This window comes from Notolepis coatsorum, assembly GCF_963971535.1.
Source record: "Notolepis coatsorum genome assembly, chromosome: 7".
NCBI classification, from domain to species: Eukaryota; Metazoa; Chordata; class Actinopteri; order Aulopiformes; family Paralepididae; genus Notolepis; species Notolepis coatsorum.
Genome location: NC_140171.1, coordinates 100,956,886 through 100,980,942, shown reverse-complemented (window position 1 = coordinate 100,980,942; position 24,057 = coordinate 100,956,886). Strand labels below are relative to the sequence as shown.

Sequence of the window (24,057 nt, the reverse complement as noted above, 5' to 3'; positions counted from 1 at the left end):
AGACTCTAAACCTGCGCTGCAACACACCCACTTACTTTCGCCACTATAGCCTCAAGTGGTCTGGTGCGACCAGCTCGGTCAGCCTGCTCGCGACACCTGACGTATGCCTGGAAGGAACGAGATGTGAAAGTTTCTTCGCTCAAGAGAACGTGGAGTAATTTTCTGCAACAATGGAAACACCTCTACCACCGAGAAACCGAGTCAGTGTAAAATAATGTTCCTTTGATTGCAGTCAGAGCTTGGTAAAGCTGCATTCTCCCACTATGCTCCCTTTTTATGGAATACGCTGCAAGTGAAACTTTGTCTAGAGGCACTTCCTACTGTGAATGCTTTTAAAGGTATGCTACGATTAGCCCTTCATGAAACATGTAACTGTTTTACCTCATGCTATTGCTGATCTGATTATGCTTCTTGCCACTGCACAAATGGCCTTCTGTATTTGTATTTGATTTGTATGTTTTTTGTTTAATGCCCTTGTTTTTATGTTGCAACTTGTTGTGTGCCGTGTTGGTCAGGACTCCCTGGAAGAAGAGATCTTGTATCTCAATGGGACATTCCTGGATAAATAAAGGATAAATAAATAAAAAATACTAAGTTGAGTAAGAGCAGCTGAGGACTACATTTTTGCATTTTAAAGGTTTTTGTACCTCATTGTCTGCATTTTTACTTCATTGTACTTTCATTGTACTTTTTTAATACAATATTGTATATTTGTATAGTGTTGGAACTTTATTCCTCTTTTACTTACTTTTTTACTGTATGAAGCACATTCTCAGGGGCTCATACAGAACCAAGCATTTCACTGTAATTATAAATGACAAATAAAAGCAAACTTGAAAACCAGTGACCAGGGCCGCCTCGTGCTGCATCCCACCTAGACTTAGGTAGGAGTCACTGAGTGTGTCTGACTCCCATCTAAACAGACTACCTAAATGGACTACCTAAACGGACTACCTAAAAGGACAACGTATAACGTATATCAAGTAGGGCTGTCCCCGACTAAGGATTTGGATGGTCGACTATGATTGGCCAAATTTTGACGTTAGTCGACTATTGGTCGACAAAAAATAATAATAATAAGTATAATCTTTTTTTATTTTTTATTTATTTTATCATTCCATTTGGGCTGTGGGGGGTGCTTAATGTCTGAAGGAGTCGACTGAAGGCTTCTTGTCCTCTGCAAAAGCATGCAATTGGTCCACTGATGGATACATCTTGATATTTGTCTAGTCTAGTGTGTTCATTAGATGGGTGAAATCCTCTTTCAGTGCCTCTGTGCCTGTTTTCGTAGGCAGTTAGCCTCTGGTATGCGTGCCATTAGTGTTAGCCACACTTCTAGGCCTCTTTTCTTTTGGAAAGAATGATAAAACAAATTAAAAAAATAAAATTATAAATATATATATTTTTTTATTCGACTAAGAGGTTGGCCAGTCGACTACAGCTCCTTTCGACCGATTAGTCGACCCTAATATCACGCTATACGTACCTTATGCATACTGCACCTGTGTATACTGTATGCTTACTTACTCATAGTCTACTTGCTCATATGCACATACTCAGAGTTAATTATATTGTTTACACTGCCTATTTATATATTTGTACTTTTCTACTCTACTATAATTCTATGACCTGTATCATGTCTTCTACTATCACATGTACCTGTACATCCCCTCCCCCCATGCCGCGATGATGCCTGAATTTCCCCCAGGGGGATCAATAAAGGAATATCTTATCTCATCCCACCTGTATGACGGCGGCAGAGTCCTGCTTGGCGGCGCTGTGCACAGCGGTCTCTCCGTTGTGGTCCTTGATGTCTGTGCGCGCCTGGCTCTCCTCCAGCAGCTCCTTCACACAGGCCACGTCCCCCCGCTCGCACGCCAGGTGCAGCGGTGTCTGTCCCGACGCGTCCCGCGCATTTATCTGACTGCAAGCGGGAAGAGGAAATGGTAAATGGCTGCGTTTATATATAAGGGGGGGCGACAGTGACTCTCAGGAGGTAGAGCAGTCGCTTGGTAATCCGGAGGTTCCCGGTTTGATTCCCGCTCCTCCCGGGCAGCGTGTCGAAGTGTCCTTGAGCAAGAAACATAACCCCTAATTGTTTCTGATGAGCAGGTTGGCACCTTGCATGGTCGTCTCCGCCGTCGGTGTGTGAGTGTGCTATATAAATGCAACCATTTACCATTTATATAGCAGCTTTTATCCAAAGCGCTTTACAATTTTGTTCCACACATTTGACCCATTCACTCACACATTCACACACCGACGGCGGAGGCGACCGTGCAAGGTGCCAACCTCCTCATCGGGAGCAATTAGGGGTTAAGTGTGTTTTGCTCAAGGACACTTTGACACGCTGCCCAGGAGGAGCGGGAATCGAACCGGGAACCTCCGGATTACCAGGCGACTGCTCTACCTCCCGAGCCACTGTTGTGATAGAATAATATCAACACTTCCGTTATAACTTGCTATTAAAGGATCACTGCTGATCAGCCCCACCACCACCGTGTCGTCTGCGAACTTCACTATGGAGTTGGAGCTGAACTGTCTGAGACTGTCTGAATGAAAAAAGGAATTCATATTCCAGCATTGTTATTAAAGACACCAACGCCAAACAGGTTAACTGTCTTTATTAGTATTTTGCGCTGCCCCGGCAGCAATGGTCTTTAGGGAGTCGTTGATATCCAACATCACTGTCTACAAGTCCGTCAGCCTGTCGCGTATTTCTCCCGTAACACGCGTTTTGTCTTCTTGGTTCGACAGTGCGTTAAATTAGGTATGAGAGTCCTCGCTGCCAGGTGAAAAAAGGAGCCACTGGCTGTCTCCACATGTGTCGGAGGAAGCAGGTGGTAGACTTCAGGGTTCCCTTGTACCGACCAGTAGGAGGAACTTCTGCAGAGTGCACCGTCTTGGGCAATCCAAGCCTGGGGTCCAGAAGTCTCGTCCCATAGTGGCGAGGGTCACCGAGTCCAAAATGAAGCATGCCATCATGGAGAAAGGCAGAGAGTTGAAAGGCTCTGCCTTCGCGATCACTGATCAATATCCATCGGAGATCATGAAGAGACGACGTCTACTCCATCCAATTATGACAGACGCCAGGAACAGCAACAAAAAGACCTGTCTGTTCATCGATAAACTCTTCATTGATGGACAGTTGTATCGCAACTCTGATATTACATATTGGCTGACGGGCGGTGATGAAAAAGCACAGGCTGGACGCTAACGTGTTTCTACTGCAGTAAACAATGGCGCAGGCTTGTGACGATACACGCGACTATGGTTGCTATGGTAACTATCCTCACTGAAAGTAACATCCCGTTCCAAGTGATGTCTGATGACCATTTATGTGTGTCCTGGGTTGTTGTGGTGTTTCTAACGTATTTTTATAACATATGTGTGGTATTTTCTACATCATGTATATGGGCAATTTTACCAAAAGGCTTAATCTTTGCCCACATTAATATATGTAGTCTTAGGAATAAGACACATGAGCTGGCTCTCTTCTTACAGGCTAATAAGATACATATTCTTGCTGTGTCAGAAATGCATTTGGATGACTCTATCTGTAACTCTAGTATGGCTATAGCTGGTTTTACTTTGTATAGAAAGGACAGGAACAGATTTGGGGGAAGAGTGGGATTCTATATATATGATCTATTTCTGGTAAAACTACGAAATGACATTGACATCAGTGATATTGAGGCCATCTGGTTGCAGGTACAGCTGCCACACCTAGCTGAGATATCAGAGATTTTACTATTAGACCATTTACATATCTTAGCTATAACACACCTTTTGCTATGACTAAATTTCCAACAAAAGGCCTAATAATGGTTCATCTAAATGTATGCAGTCTTAGAAATAAAATTCACGAGGTAGAACGCCTGACTTGTCAGCATAATATCCATATTTTTACTGTATCAGAAACCCACCTTGAACCCTCATTTGGTAATGAAGAGGTGTCAATACAGGGCTACAATATATTCAGAAAAGACAGAAATAGATATGGTGGTGGTGTGGCAATATATATTCAAAGTCATATCCCTGCTGAACCTATGAATGATCTAACTATAGATGATATAGAGGCACTATGGGTCCTGGTACATCTACCACATACTAAGCCATTTCTTATAGGATGTTGTTGTTATAGACCCCCTAATGCTGGCATGAATTATCTGTCAGATGTATGCAGCATGGTTGATAAAGCCTCTGATGGAAACAGAGAAGTATACTTTTTAGGTGACATGAATATTGATTGGCTTTCTGATAAGTGTAATATGAAAAGCAAGTTATTATCTATGGCTCAAACATGCAATATGACACAAATGGTATCGCAGCCAACACGAATTTTTACCAATAAGCACGGTAGAACTTCTTCTACATGTTTGGACCTTGTATTTACCAACTTTCCAGAACGCTGTTCTAAAGTAGTCTCTATAGCAGTGGGATTTAGTGATCATAATTTGGTTGCATTATCTAGGAGTACTAAAATCCCAAAAGGAGGTAATAAAATTATCAACAAAAGATCCTACAAACACTTCAATAGGGAAGTATTTGTTGGTGAGGTAGACAAGGTAGACTGGTCTATAGTGTGCAAAGAGAACAACCCCGAAATAGCAGTTAATGTATTTATGAATCTGCTCATGGAAATTGTGAACAGGCATGCACCATTCAGAAAATTTACTGTTCGGTCGAAAGGTGCTTCATGGCTGGATAAAGAAATCCTTGACCTAATGACTCTGAGGGATAATGCAAAGAAAACAGCACATAAACTAGGCTTGAAGTCAGATAGACAAATCTACTGTCAATTAAGGAACAGAGTGACGAGGCTAAATAAAACGAAAAAGAAAGAGTATTATAAACATAGGATTAGTGAAACAAAAAATGATGGGAAAAAACTATGGTCAACACTGAATGAGATAATGGGCAGGAAATCAAATACATCAATCTCCTTCATACAATCTGAAGGTAAATTCATAACAAAACCTCATGACATGGCAAACTACTTCAATGATTTCTTTAAAAATAAAGTTGATAAATTAAGAGGATGTCTACAAAGTAGTGATGGTTCACTATCTCATTCACTAATAAAGAAAGAAATAATGAAAGGCAAAAACTGTCTCTTTAGCTTTAATGAGATTGATAGAGCAACAGTTTTGAAATTAATTATGTCTCAAGCTGATTCCACTTCCTCCGGTATAGACAACTTAGACAGCAAAATACTTAAACTTGTGGTTAACTCTGTAGCTACTCCTATATGTCATATATTCAACCAGTGCTTAATCAGTGGGGTTCATCCTACAGCATGGAAGGAAGCTAAAATCATCCCACTTCCGAAAGACAAAAATAAAACATTTAACGGTCCAAATAGCCGTCCGATCAGTATTTTACCATTGCTAAGCAAAATAATAGAAAAAATAGTATTCAAACAGGTCATGGATTACTTTTTCAATAACAATCTGCTCTCAGCCTTTCAGCATGCATACAGGGAAGGTCATTCTACGAGCACTGCACTCTTGCAAATGAGTGATGACTGGTTATCAAGTATGGATGACAAGAAATTAGTAGGTGCCGTTATGCTGGATTTCAGTGCAGCATTTGATGTAATTGATCATACCTTGCTTGTAGATAAGCTAAAGTGTTACGGTTTCACCTCCAATGCACTATCATGGTTTATTAATTATCTCTCAGGGAGACAACAGAGAGTCTTCTTTAATGGCAGCTTTTCAAAATGGAATCCCATTAACTGTGGGGTTCCACAAGGAAGCTGCCTAGGGCCTTTGTTATACTCCATCTTTACCAATGATTTACCGTTGGCTGTAAAAAATGTTAAAACAATTATGTATGCTGATGACACAACATTATACAGTGCAGCTACAGCTGAGCAAGATGTAACTGACACCTTAAACAGGGCCTTAACAGACATTTATGAATGGATTGAGTGCAACAAGTTGGTGTTAAATATCTCTAAGACAAAGGCCATTGTGCTTGGATCTAGACACATGTTGGGCATGCATCCTCAATTAAAACTGTCAATTGGCACCACACAAATTGAACAAGTGAACACAATAAAACTTCTCAGAGTTACTATTGATAGCTCCTTATCTTGGTCTAAACATATAAATAATATTGTCATTAAAATGGGTAGAGGAATTTTTATGACTAGGAAATGTTCTGCTTTTATCACTCCCTCCATAATGAAATCTGTTATTCATTCTTTGGTTTTGTCTCATTTAGAATACTGCCCTGTTATCTGGTCGTCAGCTACAAAATCGAATTTAAAAAAGTTGCAGGTTGCTCAGAATAAAGCGGCTCGCCTGGTACTAGGCTGTTCATACAGGACAAGTATTGGTTTTATGCATGAACATCTGGCATGGCTGATGGTTGAAGATAAAGTATCGATGAGTCTTCTAATGCTGCTGCGGAACATTATTAGCACTGGTAAGCCATCTAGCTTGGCTCAGCAGTTAGAAATGACTTCTGAGCATGGTTACAACACTAGAGGAGCCGCTTCTGGTAACATCAGAACAAAATCAGCACCGAAATCAAATTTTCTCAAACTCACTGGCATATATAGGTCAATAGCACTCTGGAATGCTCTGCCGAAAAACATCTCATCCACAATACATAATAAAATTACTTTCAAAACAAATATTAAGAGATATCTTGCAAACATGTCAAGTATGTAACTGTTATCTGTGTATTATATATATTTTTTTTGTTGTTTGACAGGAATGTTAGATTTTATAATGTGAATTTGTATATTTGTATTAATTTTTAATTTGTGTTTTGTTTAAATTTGTATTCGTATTCTTCGTTGTACATTTGTAATGTATTTTTTTTGTCTAGGACCCCAGGAAGACTAGAGGCCCTTTCATGGGTCTCTAATGGGGATCCTTTAATAAACATAAACATAAACATGCGTACAACAACCAGGTAGGGGAGGGGGGAAATTGGCATAATAACGACTAAATTGGGATGGGGAGAAAAATTGAAGGTCAGGCGGGGGGGGGGGGGGGGGGGGGAATATATATATATATGAGGGCCCAGGTCCAGGTCCCCTACACTGCCTACTAGGGGTGTAACGGTACACAAAAACAACGGTACGGTATGTACCTCGGTTTTGAAGTCAAGGTTCGGTACGGGTTTTCGGTACAGTGGGGGAAGGTTTGGCTTTCCATGTTCCACCTGATGATTTTAATTCTAATTTTATTGTTTTAAATGAGTGTCTGTCGGCCATTAAGGCCTGGTTAGCTAGCAACTTCCTCCAGCTAAATGAGGCCAAAACCGAGGTGCTCATCGTGGCCTCTGATGGCGTTGCATCTAGGGTGGCTGGTTGCCTTGGGTCCCTAGAAACTAATGTGAGCCCCAACCTCAGGAACCTTGGGGTAAACTTTGATCAGGCCATGCACCTCGACACTCATATCAAGTCGGTGACCCGCACCTGTTTTTTCCATCTCAGGAATATTGCTAAGCTCAGGTCGATTGTTTCCCATTCTGACCTAGAGTTGATCATCCATGCCTTCGTTTCTTCTCGTCTAGACTACTGCAATTCGGTTCTCACCTGCCTCAATAAATCATCCATAGACCGCCTCCAGTTCATCCAAAATACTGCTGCAAGACTGCTAACCAGATCAAGCAGAAGGTGTCACATCACTCCAATTCTAGCCTCCTTGCACTGGCTTCCTATACATATTATAATTAATTTCAAGGTCCTGTTGCTCACTTTTAGAGCTTTGCATGGCCAGGCACCAGAATATTTAACCGACCTGCTGGAACCATATGTGCCCAGCAGGACCCTGAGGACAGATGACCAGGATCTGTTGGTCATTCCGCGCACCAGGTTGATCACCAAAGGTGACAGAGCCTTTCAATCTGTAGCGCCTAGACTCTGGAATGCCCTTCCTCGTGGCCTAAGAGCTGCAGCGTCTGTTGACATTTAAAAAAATCAGCTAAAAACATTACTGTTTAAACAGGCCTTTGGGTAATGTTTGAGCTTCTCCTCCAGGTATAAAATATGTCTTTTGTTTTTGTTTTATTTTCTTTCTCTGTGATGCATTGTGTTTTTGTTCCGTCTCTTATCTCTTGAATGGTTCTTGCTTTTTATTTTTATATTTTATATTTTATTTCATTTCTGCTGTATGTAAAGCACTTTGTGAGTCGTCTCTGTGAAAAGTGCTATATAAATAAACTTTACTTACTTACTTACTTGTAAGGCTGTCAACGAATATTCTATATTGAAATTAATAATCGACTTGTACATTTAAAAAAATTATAATAATAATTAGATTCGATTGTGAAAAAAACAGCCCCCGGTGGGCGGTCGTTAGTGGTTAACATACTGTTGTATTCGTTCGGTACACTACACCAGGGGTTCCCAAACTTTTCAGGCCGCGACCCCCAAATAACGGTGTCAGAGAGCCGCGACCCCCACTATTATAGGAGGTAAAAAATAAAAATTTAAATAAAAAGTATATATATATATTTTTTTATAATGGTAATGTATGGTTGAAACATGCAAACGTTCAAACGCACACACTAATAAGCATTGGAGGCTTTTAACAAGGGCCGGACTGGGGAAATCATTCAGGCCAGGAAATATAGTGCAAAATATAGCCCCAGTCAGGCCACTTTTTAAGCAGGGCCACTTTTTAAGCAGGGGGTCCCCCACCAGGATTTTTTTTTTTGTTACAAAGACAAAATTGCAGGAATTTTTTTATTTGTACCCTTTAAATGCCAGTGTTTGTGATGGAATCACAAATTATTGTTAAAAAACAAGCTAGCGTATGATTAGGAACAACACTGATTTTGATGGATTTTTTGTTTCTTTGTAATGTCAGATTGAAAAAAATACAATCTTTTATTCAACTTCAGCCCTGATCATAACACCACATATTAATTTTATAATTCTAACCCTTTAAATGCCAGTGTGTGTGATGGCATATATTTGCAATATATCAAATGCAAAGTAGATTTTTCTGGGGGGGATTATTACAGGCTAGCATGTGTCAATGATTAGCAATAACAGTTTTGTGTAAGGGTCCCGCCTCCACCAATCACATGCGGCTCCCTTTGTGTGTGTGAGAGCAAGAGAGAGAGAGAGATAGTTCTCCAACTTGTGTGAGTTGCAGTGATCTCCTGGTTGTTCCCCACCTAGGTTATCTAACTATTGCGCTGCTGCAACTAGAAACACTGGCCTGGCCTGCTTCTAAGTTCAGTGGCCTGACTGCATAAAAAAAATATATATATATTTTTTTTTTGGAATTATTATTAGGAAATCATGGCGACACCCATTAAATTGCATATCATCATTCATTTATTTATTGTCACACAGAGCAGAAGAATTTAGCCAAAACAAACCAATAGTATCCAGCTGCAGAACGGCAGACCAGCCACACTCTCAGACAGTGGCGGCTCCTGAATTCTTCTCCAGAGGGGGCGCTATACCAAACATTTTGCAAACATGTACCACGCATTGGCCAAATAAAGTACAGTCTAATTCACAACTTGAAACACAATATATAAATATAAAAGTTAGAAACAAACTCGCTCCGTCTCCAAACACACGCATAGGCGCACAGAGAGAGCGAGAGAGAGCGAGAGAGAGAGAGAGAGAGAGAGAGAGAGAGAGAGAGAGAGAGAGAGAGAGAGAGAGAGAGAGAGAGCGTTAGTTAAGCATTAGCTGAGTGGCTAACAGCAGCTAAAGTTAGCCGAGTTGGCTAAGAGAGAGAGAGAGAGAGAATTAACTCACTTTGTTTAATTGAAACGTGGTCCAGCCGGAGGGCTTAATAAAGTGTATGTCCACTGACTGTCCCCCAGACTGTTGTCGATGTATATCCACTCACTGCCCACTGTCCAGACTCCAGACTGAATCACAACACACAGCCTCGAACATGTTGCAAACTGCGGCTACGGAAAGAACTGGCATCGCCGCGTCAGCCAATCAGAGAGCTTCTCCGCGAAATGCGGCTATGCTATGGAAATTATAGACGCTCGGCTGCTTGCAGACCGCTTCAAAACGCGCCCGAGTTCCATCATAATACATCATATTCAACGCACAGCGCGTTACGCACTGATTGGCTGCGACGGATACAGCGATGAAACAGTGACGCGCACTCAGAGCGCTATTGCGTCTAGCCCGAGAGAAATACGGCAGGAGAAATGCGGCTACGGTAATGGAACGTTCTTTATCAGACAGAATCGTCACTTCCTGTTCAGGAAAACGATTATTAATATTTGATATTTTAACGTTATATTGTGCATTGGAAACACAAACATACTTAAAATGAGTAAATATTATTCATTTTAAACATGTTTATTTTATTTTTAGGGGTCTAAAATAAAAATAAAACATTTTCTTCTTCTCCTGCTCTCTTTACCAGGGGGGGGCGGCGCCCTAGCGCCCCCAGTGGCGAGCCGCCACTGCTCTCAGACCCAAACGCATTTCCTTTGATTTAATTATACATCAAGGATTGCAATGCCTCGCTTGAATGAAGTTAACTTTTCACCTGGATAACGTCAACATTCAGGGTAAATGTAATGTGAGAAATTGGGATAAAATAAAAAATAAAAAATAAAAAAAATGTATTTGGGTCTGAGAGTTTGGCTGGTCTGCCGTTCTGCAGCTGGATACTATTGGTTTGTTTTGGCAAAATTCTTCTGCTCTGTGTGACAATAAATAAATGAATGATGATATGCAATTTAAAACCAAAACTAAGGCCTCAATATGAGTTTAAGACGTGAACATGGTCATGTTTGTTGAATAAAAAAAAATAAGTAAAAAATTGCAGATTTTATTTCTATTTTTTTTTTGCCGATCCCAATCTTCGGAAAATCACGTGATCGGCCCCGATCCCGATCACGTGATCGGATCGGGACATCCCTAGTTGTCTTATAATCAGGGTAGTCTTATTTTCAGGCCAATATAGTAATTAAATAATCTTAAATCAACAACACTTTCATTATGCTAAATGACTAGAAAATAGAATTCTGCAGATGTTTGACGTAAAGAGATGACTTTCGGGCCCTTATCCCAGGTCACTGTCCCAACTAGGATTGGGTATCATTTGAACATTTTCAATACCGGTGCCAATACCGGTACCTGGGATTCAACATGGCTAAGCTTTGTTACATTTTGGATGATTTGGGATTGTGGTTGAACAGAAGAAAAGTTATGTAACACGGTGTGAGTGGCGCACAGGCGGTTTGTGTTTTCCTTCGGTGGTGGGGATTGATGTGTGGGGTGTTTAGGGGACTGGCTGTTCTGGGGGGATTCACATGCTTTCGAGCAACACTGTACTTATTGTACTTATTTTATATAAGTACAGTGTTGCTCACATGCTTTCGAGCAACACTACTTATTGTATGCCTATTCTTATGTCTGCACTTTCTACATTGCACTACTTTTATACCTATTCTTATGTCTGCACTCTATGCATTGCTTTTATTGTTCATTTTATGCTATTTGCTGTAAGGCACATTGAGCTGCAATCCATGTATGACAGGTGCTACCGGTATATAAATCAAGTTATTATTATTATTATATCTGGGAACAAACATGCTTATTGGTTCACGGACACTGATCGAGATTAACCACTTAGGTATTAAAAATAAAATGTTGTATCAGAATGATCACAGCCATTTTTCGATACTCGATAGTATTGAACCAATTCGATCGATACCAAAAAAGTATTGAATTTCAACACCAAGCCCTAGTCCCTCCCAACCATGCAATGGGGAGTCCAGAGCTGTCCAGAGTCGAAGGGCCATACACAGGGATACAGTGAGCATTACCTCTGGACATAGTTGTGTTTCAAACACTCCCTCAGGCTCCTGTCCACGGCGATGTGGGCGGAGCTCCAGTCTGGGTGGCTGCGGAGGCAGTCCACGATTGGCTGAGTGGTCTCAGCCTTCAGGGGAAGGGTTTCATAGAATGGGCGGAGCTTGAGGGCGTACTGTGGGAACCAGTTCATGGCGTCCTCCTCTGACGCGACCTGGAACAGCCTGGAGCAGACAGTGGAAGGACACCGGGGTCAAAGGTCACCACATACTGTCCAGTCAGAGACCGTCCCAATAATGAGGACATGGATGACAGTGTATACACTAAATATGGCGGCAATGACGAAACCACAGTACTTAAATAAACTAAATAAACATATTCAGAGAAAATAATTAAATGCAGGGCTTTCCCTAAACAATGGTATGAGACACAGTGCCATTTTGACAATGCGCCAGCACCACCATGTGGTTAAAATTATATATACCGATAGTGACACAAATCAAATCCGGTGTTACTTTGGAGGATTTGTGTTGCTAGATTCAATTGAGAGTAGGGCTGCAACGATAATAAATATTTCACTTAGCAGAAATATTCTAAAATCATTAAGTCTGCTATAAGCTATTCTCCCTCTCTCTCCTGTGTGTGTGTGTGTGTGATTGATTGATTGAAAACTGTATTAACAGATTGCAGAATGGGTACAATACAGTACGGCTCAATACAAACAATTGATAATAGGATGCAGACCAGAAAAATACTTTTGTCTTGTTTACATCAGGGTCCTCCATTTTCAATTAATCAAGACATTTATGACATACAGATATACAGTACTGTTACATCTAGACATTTGTGACATACAAGACATATACAGTACTGAAAGAGATCTTACAAGAAAAATATATACATTTGAAGGGGAAGAAACTGTACATTGGAGGGGCTTGGGTGGGTGGGGGGGGGTTTGGATATTTACCGGGCCAGTTTCTAATTGCAGCCTCCCGTAGGTGCTCTTTGGGTTTTACGGCTGTGGGTAGGGCGTTCCACATTGTTGTGCCATAATTGCGAAACGTGTTTAGTCAATAAAATAGGCCAGGGGCCTCATTTATCAATAATGTGTAGAAAGTGTTCTATTTTTGTTCCTAAGCATGGAATTTAGAATGTCTCTATGGACAGAAAAATCGGGATTTATCAAACATGCGTACACAGGTCCTACGCACACCTTCAAGTACTCCGTGTTGATAAATGCCACTTGTTCTATGCTCTGAGCTCGTGCACGATTTTAAGTATTTGCATTACAGAACCGCCTCTAATGAACCATATATGGTAATGAAACACCCGCATGGAATGTAGAATAATGGACTAAGAAGACTTGAAACTTCACTGAGAGCGAGTCCTCCGTGATCAATCTCAGTGAAGTTTCAACGGAGGTCATCTATTCTAACCAACAAATTGAAGCTAGAAAGCATCCCCCCCTGTGCCAAACAAGCAGGCCAACTGCGCTCTAAAGGGCTCTTGTTTGCGTGAGAGCCCGTTATAATTGCACTCCTGTTGGGTCATTCGTTGGGTTGGTCAGAGTCATTAACTATGGCTTCAGTGGATAACCCTGATCACCTGCATTTAAGCGATATTTTAATTACAGATACCCCAGTAATAACATTACAATTTAATTCAATACGATGCATGCATTCCTCCCGGTCACCAGCAACGACATGTATCAGGCAAATGCTCATCGCAACATTGACTGAGCGGAATCCCTTTCTATTCACATAACTGAATTTGTGATGGAGCTTTGACAGCTACATGGGTGGTACAGTAACAGTCTATTGCTCGATCCATCTCCAATATCACGATGGACCGTGCCGGTGGCCAAAGACCCGAGGGTGGAGAGGACTTGAATGTGCATGGGGATGGCATGTGCGTTTTGTTCCACGCTCCAATTTGGGTCCCAAATTGCGGTACAAATCAAGGAGAATGTGTCTCGGGTAGCGGACTCTAGTTCATATTATGTTCTCTCTGCAATTAGACTGCCCCTCATTCATTCATTCATCCCTATCTGCTATCTCTGAAAACAGCTCCCCGCGGCACGCAGTCAGTGCACCCCGTAGTATTCCGATAACGCTATATATAAACCATGCTACATTCATTCGGAAAGAAAGACCTATTCCAAATGCTATTTATAGGGTTTGACAATAATTACACTACTGTCGCTATTTTACAATTAACTATAATGAATTACGGATCATACAGAACACGTCAGTGTTGAAACTAATGCATGAAAGTCTGTCTCATGGTGCGTGCACGTGCAGTCTTCATATTCTACGGCTTGGTGACATATACGCACGGTCTGAGCTGTGCGTAGATATACACACAATCTCAAGCACACGTTCATCATTCACAAGTCCCACACTTTGCTTAGAAATGATCGTACGCACGGTTTACGCACATATCTGTGCGTACGCACCATTAATAAATGAGGGCCCAGGGCTGTACACTGTGGTCAAGTATATACATTAATTCTAATAAAATAACAATACAGTGGGATGGAATATTTAGCAGGGCTGTGCAATTGGGCAGTTATGTGCAAAAGGTATGAACAGTGAAGTATGAATATATTTGTATTTCTAAATTACGTTCATATGGTGTGAGAGGAATGGTTCTTGAATAGTTGAGTAGTTATCTCCACAATACTATTAGGCAACAATATGTGCAGTTGGCAGATGTCAAATCTGAGCTCATGAAAATTGAATGTGGGGTACCGCAAGGTTCGGTTTTGGGGTCTAAACTCTTTCTTTTATATATTAATGATATTTGTGATGTTTCAAAACTGTTACAGTTTGTCTTGTTTGCTGATGATACAAATTTTTTTTGCTCTGGAAATAATTTTAAGGAACTAGCTGAATATATTGTGTATGAAATGACAAAGCTAAAAGAAATGGTTTGATGTAAATAAGCCATCACTGAATCTGAAAAAAACTAAATTTATGATTTTTGGCAATCGAAAACTAGATGAAAATAGTTTGTTTAACCTTTATTTACCCAGGGTAGGTTCGCTGAGCACAGATGCTCTTTTTCAGCTACGCCCTGCTTCACATTCACACAGTTCCATTCATACCTTAGGGCAAGACATAATACACTGCCAGAAAAATTACAAAATCTTTTTCATTTAGAAAGTGAGTTTAGAAGGAGGAAATTAAATTTTAAACATCAGTTTGCACGTACCACACTTAAACAGATGTGTCCTTCATTTATTGGTGTAAAGTTGTGGAATTCTCTCCATAGCGAGCTTAAGGGATGTAATAGTGTTTGTCAATTCAAAAAGAATTATAAAAAATATATATTTAGTCAAGTATGAAAGTCAAATGTGATCTGAATAGTGAGATATTTTCTTTTTTTTCTTTTATTCTTTATTATTATTATTATCATTAAAATTGTTCTTGTTTAAACTGTGGATTGTTTGTTTCTTTGTATATGGTATAAATTATTATTTTGTGTAAATTAGGTTGTACGCCGACCATCAAGTAATACTTGTTTAGTTTAGGAATAAGGGGCAGGTAACTATAAGAATTATTCTTCTTCCTGCTCCTTTTGCCCATGGTATGGTATTTCTGATTTTGTATGAAAAACTCTATGATTGTATTGTTTCCATGTGGCAAATAAAACTCTGAATCTGAATCTGAAATATGGATGGCTCCCCATTCAAAGAAATAGAGGTCTGGTCTCGTTACTCCCCATTTACTAAGATGACAGACTTCTCTTTAGACTGACTTTGATTCGGTCTAAAGACTTTGACAAGATTCTTCCCCCAAATTACACCAGATAGGCTGCGGTGCCATCAAGACGAGATTCAACTTTAGATGGTAAATAGCTGCTTTTTTATATAGCGCTTTTATCCAAAGCGCTTTACAATTTGTTCCTCACATTTGACTCATTCACTCACACATTCACACACTGACGGCGGAGGCAACCATGCAAGGTGCAAACCTGCTCATCGGGAGCAATTAGGGGTTAAGTGTCTTGCTCAAGGACACATCGACACGCTGCCCGGGAGGAGCGGGAATCGAACCGGGAACCTCCGGATTGCCAGACGACTGCTCTACCTCCCGAGCCACTGTCGCCCCAAAGATGATGAGATGTCGGATGAGATGTCAGGAGAGAAAGGAGTAGGCCTACTTATCTGCCCACTTCACACAGCTCTGTGGTTCAGATACAGGGAACTTTATTACTCCTCCAGAGAGGATGTGAAGTGGGCGGGGAGTTAGGACGGTTGCTACAGGGTTAAGCCGCCATCTGTGTACAGTGTGTAGAGAATTACTCTGGTTGACTGTGTGGTGTTGACAGGCGGAATTTGGCTTAAAAGATGGTTTGGGGGTCTTGCCATGTGCCACAAGAAACATCACGACCATCATGGGAGAAACTTCATCCCTTCCTCCGTTTTTGACAATGACAAATTGAAGTGAACCTGTGAAGATTTGCTTACTGCACTGACTGATTATTTTACTTGTTTCAAGCGCATATTTGATTAAAACGATTAACTCTTTAATTGCCAAACCCGAGATAAGTCGGGTTAACTCGACATGCGCTGGCTGCCAGACCCGAGATATCTCGGGTTTTGATCGTTTATTCGATATATTTTTTTCATTATTCATCCAGGGACCTTGGTGTTACCAGAGTCTGAGATCGCCAAAGTGCAGTACCGGCCGCATCAAGCTAGACGGCGGTATCGAGCACCCTTTGAAACCTTATATCTTGGCCTGTGCAATGGTCAAATGTCACCGGGCGCAGTTTTCTGGGTCGGGCCAGTCGAGCGGTTCTCCCGGTTCCATTGAAGCGTGTCAAATATCTCTGATCCATATGTTGTGGTGGGTTATGCCATGGACCAAATGGACATCGGATGTACCAGATGGTGATCAAACAAATAGAATATTATTTTTGGAATACTCCCGATCACAGGTAAGGACTATCTAACGTCAATTTTAGCTTGATCGTGCAATGCTTTTATACCGATCGGGCTGATAAGCGTTTTTAGTGTTCAATACGAATGCCGTTACTGGCAATCAAATAATCAGAAACGACCCGCCCCCCCTTTCATGCATTCATGAACATAATACCTATTATATAGATTTGATTTGGGAATAGTAGCGTGTCCAGGCAAGAAACGGCATCACTTAGAGTGAGGCTATAATACAGCCTTTCGGGAATTACCCCAGACCACTCTAAAGTCTAAACCAATACTTATATTTACCACGGTATAACACAGGAACATATGGATGAAAATTTTTATTCTTTTTCACATACTGAACGATAGATAGTTGATGTCAAATGGGCCATAGTATTGTATCCATTGTTGTGAGTACTGCTTCTGAACAAATGCCTCAGCCTGATAGCTCCCCCCGGAGGTCGCGTGGCGCTGTCACTCAGTCCCAACTTGCACGCTTCCCTAGAGGCACCCGGTCCACACCGGCTGCTAATCTACAATCAGAGGCTCCTGTCTCCTTCCCAGTGATGGAGGGGAGTATAAACGTTTGACCAGCCCTGAGGCTCGTTCTGCCAGGTTTGCGTCGTTAACCTTGTTGACTATTTTGTCTATACCCTTCGTAATGAGATTGCATTTGAAAATTCTGACTATTGTTGAATCCTCATTTTGTTTGATGCACGTATTGTATCTACCGGCTGGTAACCTAACCCTCGTTTTCTACACTGTAGCTTTGGTAATTGTTTGCTGGTTAACTAACCCTCACCTCTCTCTTTTTTTCGTCTAGTGTGGGGACGCCGTTCCCGAACCGCCACGCTCGTTTTCCCGCTCGATTGCCTGCCCGCTCAAATGACCCCTAGGCATTTTCAATAAATGTATCCTCGTCACTCGGTCGAGCTCCAGCTTTGTCACTCAATGACTTTTCCTAAAAGTACCCGTTTTATCTAGCACGGTTTCTGAAATTTCAAAATGACTTCAGGAAAATGTAATTAGAACGTTATTCCACATATATAAGGATTATGTGGAAAGTCACAGCACTTTGCGAGCTTCTAGCGCAGGGGTGGCCAACCCATGGCTCGCGAGCCGCATGTGGCTCTTTGCCCGTCTATGTGTGGCTCTTCCATCCAATTTTTTTTTTTTTTATTATTATTATATTTTTATTTATTATTATTATTATTATTATTATTATTATTATTATTATTATTATTATTATTATTATTATTATTTATATATTTTTTTTCCACTCAAACCTGTGGAAAACCTCATATTTTTATATTAACCCTTTCTCTGCCACGCTTATGTACATCCTTATACCATCCTCTGCCAGCTCTATTTGTCTATGGAGAAGTTCCCCTTCTTTGCAGGGCTATAACTTTTTAAATTGTATTGCTAAATTGACATTACTATGGCCCATTCAACGTCAATTATCTATCGTTTAGGATGTAGCAACGTTCTACTTTTTCATTCACATATTCATACTAAAATACGGTCTAAAGTATAAATATGTTTTTATCGTTTTCTGCAGCATTCTGCAGAACGTGATTTATAGCCCTAAATGCATTATATTGATGATCAAATACAGTTTGATAGCGATCGGCGCCAGATAAAAAATTTCAAATGTACGTGCTTCTAGAAGTTACTACTCATCATCTGATGTTGACCGGATATGGGGGGGGTCGTTTATAATTCCGTGGCCAACGTTAGATGATTCATGTAGTGTGGGTGATATGATCATCAGAGCAGTTTGTATCGAACACGGTAATAATAAACGCTGAAACTTACCGCCGTCTCATCGGGCCGCTGGGCGATCAGCTTGGAGTAGACATTTTGCTATTATGGGATGTTGATCTAGATGAACCATTTCCAGGTTGTATAATACTATATACGTCCAAATAATGTTGTTTATTGAGTTAGGGCGAGCGATTGATTATCCAGTGTGTCGAGATGGAGCCCCGGGAGTGTGTATCGCTTCCGCAACGGAATTCGGTTTCTGGGTTCGCCTGATTGGCCGCCACCGCCACATGACCCACGCCGCTACCCGCCTCTCTGCCTCTGCCGCTGCCTGTGTGTTGACGTGCGCGCGGCATGGACTTCACTGCCGCTTTCCCACTTCAACGCCAGAGCGCTCTTGTTTAATAATATTGTCGCGCCATCTTCTGAGTGCAGAAACGCTGCTGTTTAATGCTGCTGTCGCTTTTCACATAGTCATCTTGAGTCAAGAATCACTTTTCCCACTTCAATGACAGAGCTGCTGTTTAATAATATTGTCGCGCCATCTTCTGAGTGCAGAAACGCTGCTGTTTAATGCTATTGTCGCTTTTCACATAGTCATCTTGATTCAAGAATCACTTTTCCCACTTCAATGACAGAGCTGCTGTTTAATAATATTGTCGCGTTGTGGAAAGCAGGATGAGAGAGCGTAGATTTCAGTGTGTATCATTTAATCATTTATCATTTAACATTTGAAAGGCATACATTGCATACAGAAGTACAGAATACTTTTATCCAAAATGCTTCTTACTGTTACTGTTAGTGTTACAAAGGGTCAGATTAAACCGAATCTATGTATTTATTGATTGATATATATTGCATAATATTTGTATATCGTTTGATATCCCTTGTATATTCTTTGTACATATGCACGGAATATCCCTTTAGCCTACAGCCCATAATATTTCATTCTCCTATTGGATGGCGTGCCACCAGGCGCCAGTGACTTACCCCCTAGAGCCGACTTGAAAGCTACCGACGAGACATGCCCTTACTAGCCCCAGCTCCGCGCAGGAATACGGCTACCGAAAGCAGAGCGGCACTACTTGTCCACCGTACATATAAATATGGCGCAGGCGAACACGTGAAGTCCCTTGTCCCGTTCAGTCTCGTTCAGTTCCAGTTATCCAAGTGACGTCTCTCCCCATTATGCAACGTGTGGCAGAGTAGGGCTCGTATTGCCCCAAATAGTCGTGTTATCCTACTACGTTCGTTCAACGTATCGTTCGCTATTTACGAGTAAGCCTTCATTACGAGTCAAAGACCACGTGAAGTGGGTAATTGTGTGTCTACATAGAGCACTTATTGCCGCGTGCTAATAGGATAGTAACGTCAAGTTCAATTGTGAACCACCGCGCACCACAGAGGATACCTACACCGGTGATTGCAGAGCCACTTTCCGGCAGGATTACTATTATTATTCTTCATTCTTCACCAAGCTGCTGGAGCAGAGAACCGTCTACACCCACTGCTGTGGGATCTACATATGCCCGTGAGGACATCACTCGAGCCCGTCTCTGTCGGAGCAGAGACTCCACGGCTTCACCTGCGCGGCGCGCACACTGAGAGTACAGAGGCTGCCTTTCCCCGCTGACACAGGGAGTAATTGTCCCTGTGGAACCATTGACTTTGTATAGAGCATTGCCTCCCCCTGCTGGCTTACAACCGGTAGTAACCTCCCTACCATTATTCCCTAGATAATTCCTAATATTCAGTATTGACTTGCCTACGCACATTCTTTGCCTTATAAGCACATCCGAATTGATCTAAGTAATGTAATCTAATATTCCTTTGATGTAATAAATATTCTAAACGAGTATTTGTGTGGAAACCGTTTCATTGTGGAAGTGTTCTCATCCGATATACTTGTGTACAGTATGGCCAGTAATGTACATAAGACGGTAGTAGTTTAATGATACTAATACTTGATTAATACAGTCAGGGAATTGTACCCCTCAGTTACAATTGGTCCTTCGAGCCCCGGATAATAATTAGCGTAATATTAATATAATATTAATATTGACATGGCCGATGACGAACACTCCACAAACGGTTCTCCTAAGCTAGATCGCCCGCAGCGCAGACGGCAGCCACCTCCCTATCTAGAGGCATACGCTGTCAGTCCAATACCTAGCTTTAAAGGGAAATTAGATACGGATAAAATAACTAAAGCGGATAGTAAAATTATGTCCGACCCTACCAACCAGGCTACCCCGACCACAGAGGCCCTAGTGGGTTCTAATGTAACTGACCAAGCTCACGTGGGGACCAGGAGGGAACTGACACGACTTTATCCCCCGACAACGCCGACGAGGTAGTCCCCGGAGCGCTCCAGGATAAAGAAAGCCCTCCCGGGATGGAACCCGACCCACCACAAGAAGAGACGCGCACCCAGGAGATGGATCTCCTCGGTACGCAACAGGAGAACGGGTCTCCAACAAGTACTGCCGGGAGCCGATCGCCCCGAACGGCGTCTTCCCCCAGCGCGGCGGACAAGATGCTGGCGCAAGCACTCATCGCCACCCTGGCAGCCTCCACCGAACGCGATCGACTTCAAGCGCAACAGACGCGCGAGCGCGAACATTTTGCAGGCGAGCAAGAGCGCTTCCAGGCGCAACAAAGGAGTGAAGACGACCGCATAAGACTGGAGACCAGACGCCTCCAGACAGAAGAGAACATTGAGAGGAGCCGCGCCGATGCACAGCACGCCGCCGCCAATGCACAGCGCGACGCCGCAAATGCACAGCTCCACGCCGCCCATGCCAGCGCCAATGCCCAGCGCGACGCCGCCAACGCACAGCGCGACGCCGCCCAGGCCAGCGCCAATGCGCAGCGCGACGCCGCCAATGCCCAGCGCGAAGCAGCGCGCGACGCAGCCCATGCCCAGCGCGAGGCAGAGCGCGACCGGCTGCAGGCGGAGCTGATGGACAAACTGGTTGCCATGGCGACACCCCCTCACTCCGCACGGAGCTCTCAGAGATCGTCAAGACATGGGTCTAGGACACATTCCCCTACCCGACGAAGCGACCCGGGACTCCGCCAACAGGAGGATCCTGTCCACGTCTCCGAACCCCCTCCCCAGCCGGTCCATACGAGACCCAGCAACCGGGAAGAACCGGACCACGCCGAGAGACTGAACAGAAGACTCCAGGTCCTAGCAGAGGAAGAGGAGGAGGAAGAGGAGGAATGTCAAGCCGACCAGCAGCAACGTACTCTGGCCCAGGAGGCCCAGTACAGCCCCGACCAGCAGCAACGTACTCTGGACCAGGAGGTCCAGTACAGCCCAGAAGTCAGCCCCGAGGCCCTGCGCTACAAACCCCAGACTCAACTCACGGGTGAGTTTGACGCACCGCCAGCCCCGAGGGACAGCACCTGGGTACCCGACCTTCGGTACCCACCAAGTACCAGCCCAAGACGACACGCACGGGGAGACTCGCCTAGGAGGCCTCTTCCCCAACGCTCACCGATGTGCCAGTCATCCATGACATCGTACCTTGGCACACCGACGTTTCCAGACTTCACCCATGAGAACCGAGCACAGTACACGGAGCTACGGATGTGCTTAGAGACAATGATGGTTGATGTAGCTGATGAACGCCACAAGTATGCTACCCTATTGAAGCACCTCAAGGTGCCCCGAGCGCACAATATAGCGCTGGCCTATGCCAACTCTACTACCCCATACACAGCGGCTCTAGCAGCACTCGACCAACGGTATGGACGCGTATGGGACTACGTGATACAGGAGATAAGAGACATTGACCGTCTCCCCCCAGCCAGAGACAACAGAGCGCTAGATGACCTGTCTATCAAGGTACAGTCCCTGGTAGGGATGCTGGGGTCCCAAAAGGAAAAGGGTATCTACGAACTGTACGCTAACTCTAACGTAGAGAGGATATTAGAGAAGCTCCCTCCCGCCCGACAAGAGCGCTTCAGGCGGCAGAGAGACTACCGCGACCCCAACGGTCCAGAGGCATCCCTCCTAGACCTATCTGAGTTCCTCGCCAGGGAGGTCAGTAGCCTACGACTAGACACGTTCGTATGGAGTGGACCAAGCCCAAGACTCGGACCTCGGGGACAAACGGATAACCGCCGGTTGGTGACCGTTATGCACCAAGCCGAATCAGTACCACACAAGAACCACAACACCCCCTCGACGAAAGAGGACCAGTGGAAGATTGAGTGCCAGTACTGTGAGGGAGAACATCGGCTGTATCAGTGCGAAGATTTCAAGAAGCTGACCACGGATGATGTGAGTCAGTGGGTCAAGGACCACCGCCGCTGCTTCCGCTGCGCGCGCAGCCACCTAGCAGCTGAGTGCCGCTTGAAAAAGAAGTGCAGCAGGTGCGGTGGCACCCACCTGGAGGTCCTGCATGACATCAACAGGCGTCAGCCAGGACAACAGAGTGGGCCCGTCGCGGTAATGTACCATGCCGAGGCGGTGGCACCAGCACCGAAGAGCCACCAGACCGCTCCCTACTGTACCTACTGCGACGGCGGACACTGGCTGGCACAGTGCGCCGAATATAAGACACTGAACCCCGTCCAAGTTAACCAGTGGCGTGAGGCGGCCCAGGCGGGCGCCGCTTACCACGCAGGGGCGGCCCAGGCGGGCGCCGCTTACCGCGCAGCACGGTGCGGAGCCCACCAGAAGGTCCAAGACAACCAACCAACAGGAGTGCTCCACATTGACCAGCATAGCGGGACCCCCCGTGTGCTCCTCAAAGTGGTCAGAGTGCTCCTGAGCTACGAGGACAAGGTCCTGGACACTTACGCCGTCCTGGACGATGGGTCTGAAAAGACTCTCCTCCTCGCTTCCGCAGCAGCCCAGTTGGGCCTGCGAGGTGTCAAAGATACAATGACCATACGCACCATCAGAAGGGACCAGAAGACCATAAAGGGTGAAAGGGTCTCCTTCAAGATAGCAGCGGTGGACCAGCCCGAGAAGCAGTATAGTATAACTAACGTCTTCACCAGCCACGACATAGGCCTGTCTCAGTACACCTACCCCATCCCACAGCTGATGGCTAAGTATGTGCACCTACGTCAACTACCTATACCGCTTATCGACGGCGCCACACCGACCCTGCTCATCGGCTCCGACCACGCGGACCTCATTCTCCCAATTGAGGCGGCCCACGTCGGACCCAAAGGATGCCCAGTCGCGGTTCAGACCCGACTGGGATGGACGCTCCAGGGCCCCCTCTACGGACTTGACAGTCAACCCACGTCTACACGCTGCCTACACACAGAGGCGAGCGACACCGGCCTCTCCCCCGTACAGCAGAGGCTATTGACATTAAGCGAGAGGCCCGTGAGAGAACCGTGGGTACCAGAGGGAGTTCGGAATTCCACCCCCCTCAGCTGCGCTCCAGACGTAGCTGACCTCGAACCCAGCACCCCAAGCGACTCCTTGACGGGGCGGCCGGGACCGGCCCCTCCTCAGATGGGGTACAGAGCAAACAAGAGAAACAGACGGAGGAGGAGAAAGCACAGCCAAGCACAGATCAAAGCAGTCTCAAGCCCGCTTCCTCCTAAGCCCCCCTTC

General features: G+C 44.0%; 1 protein-coding gene across 1 annotated transcript in view; it reads right to left on the bottom strand.

Annotated features, from left to right (window-relative positions):
• pla2g6 (phospholipase A2, group VI (cytosolic, calcium-independent)) overlaps positions 1 to 24,057 on the bottom strand; it is a 71,119-nt gene that overhangs the window by 29,143 nt on the left and 17,919 nt on the right. Inside the window, 2 exon segments of the mRNA XM_084318733.1 lie at positions 1,744 to 1,924; positions 11,788 to 11,997. Coding sequence (XP_084174859.1) covers positions 1,744 to 1,924; positions 11,788 to 11,997 — 391 coding nt within the window.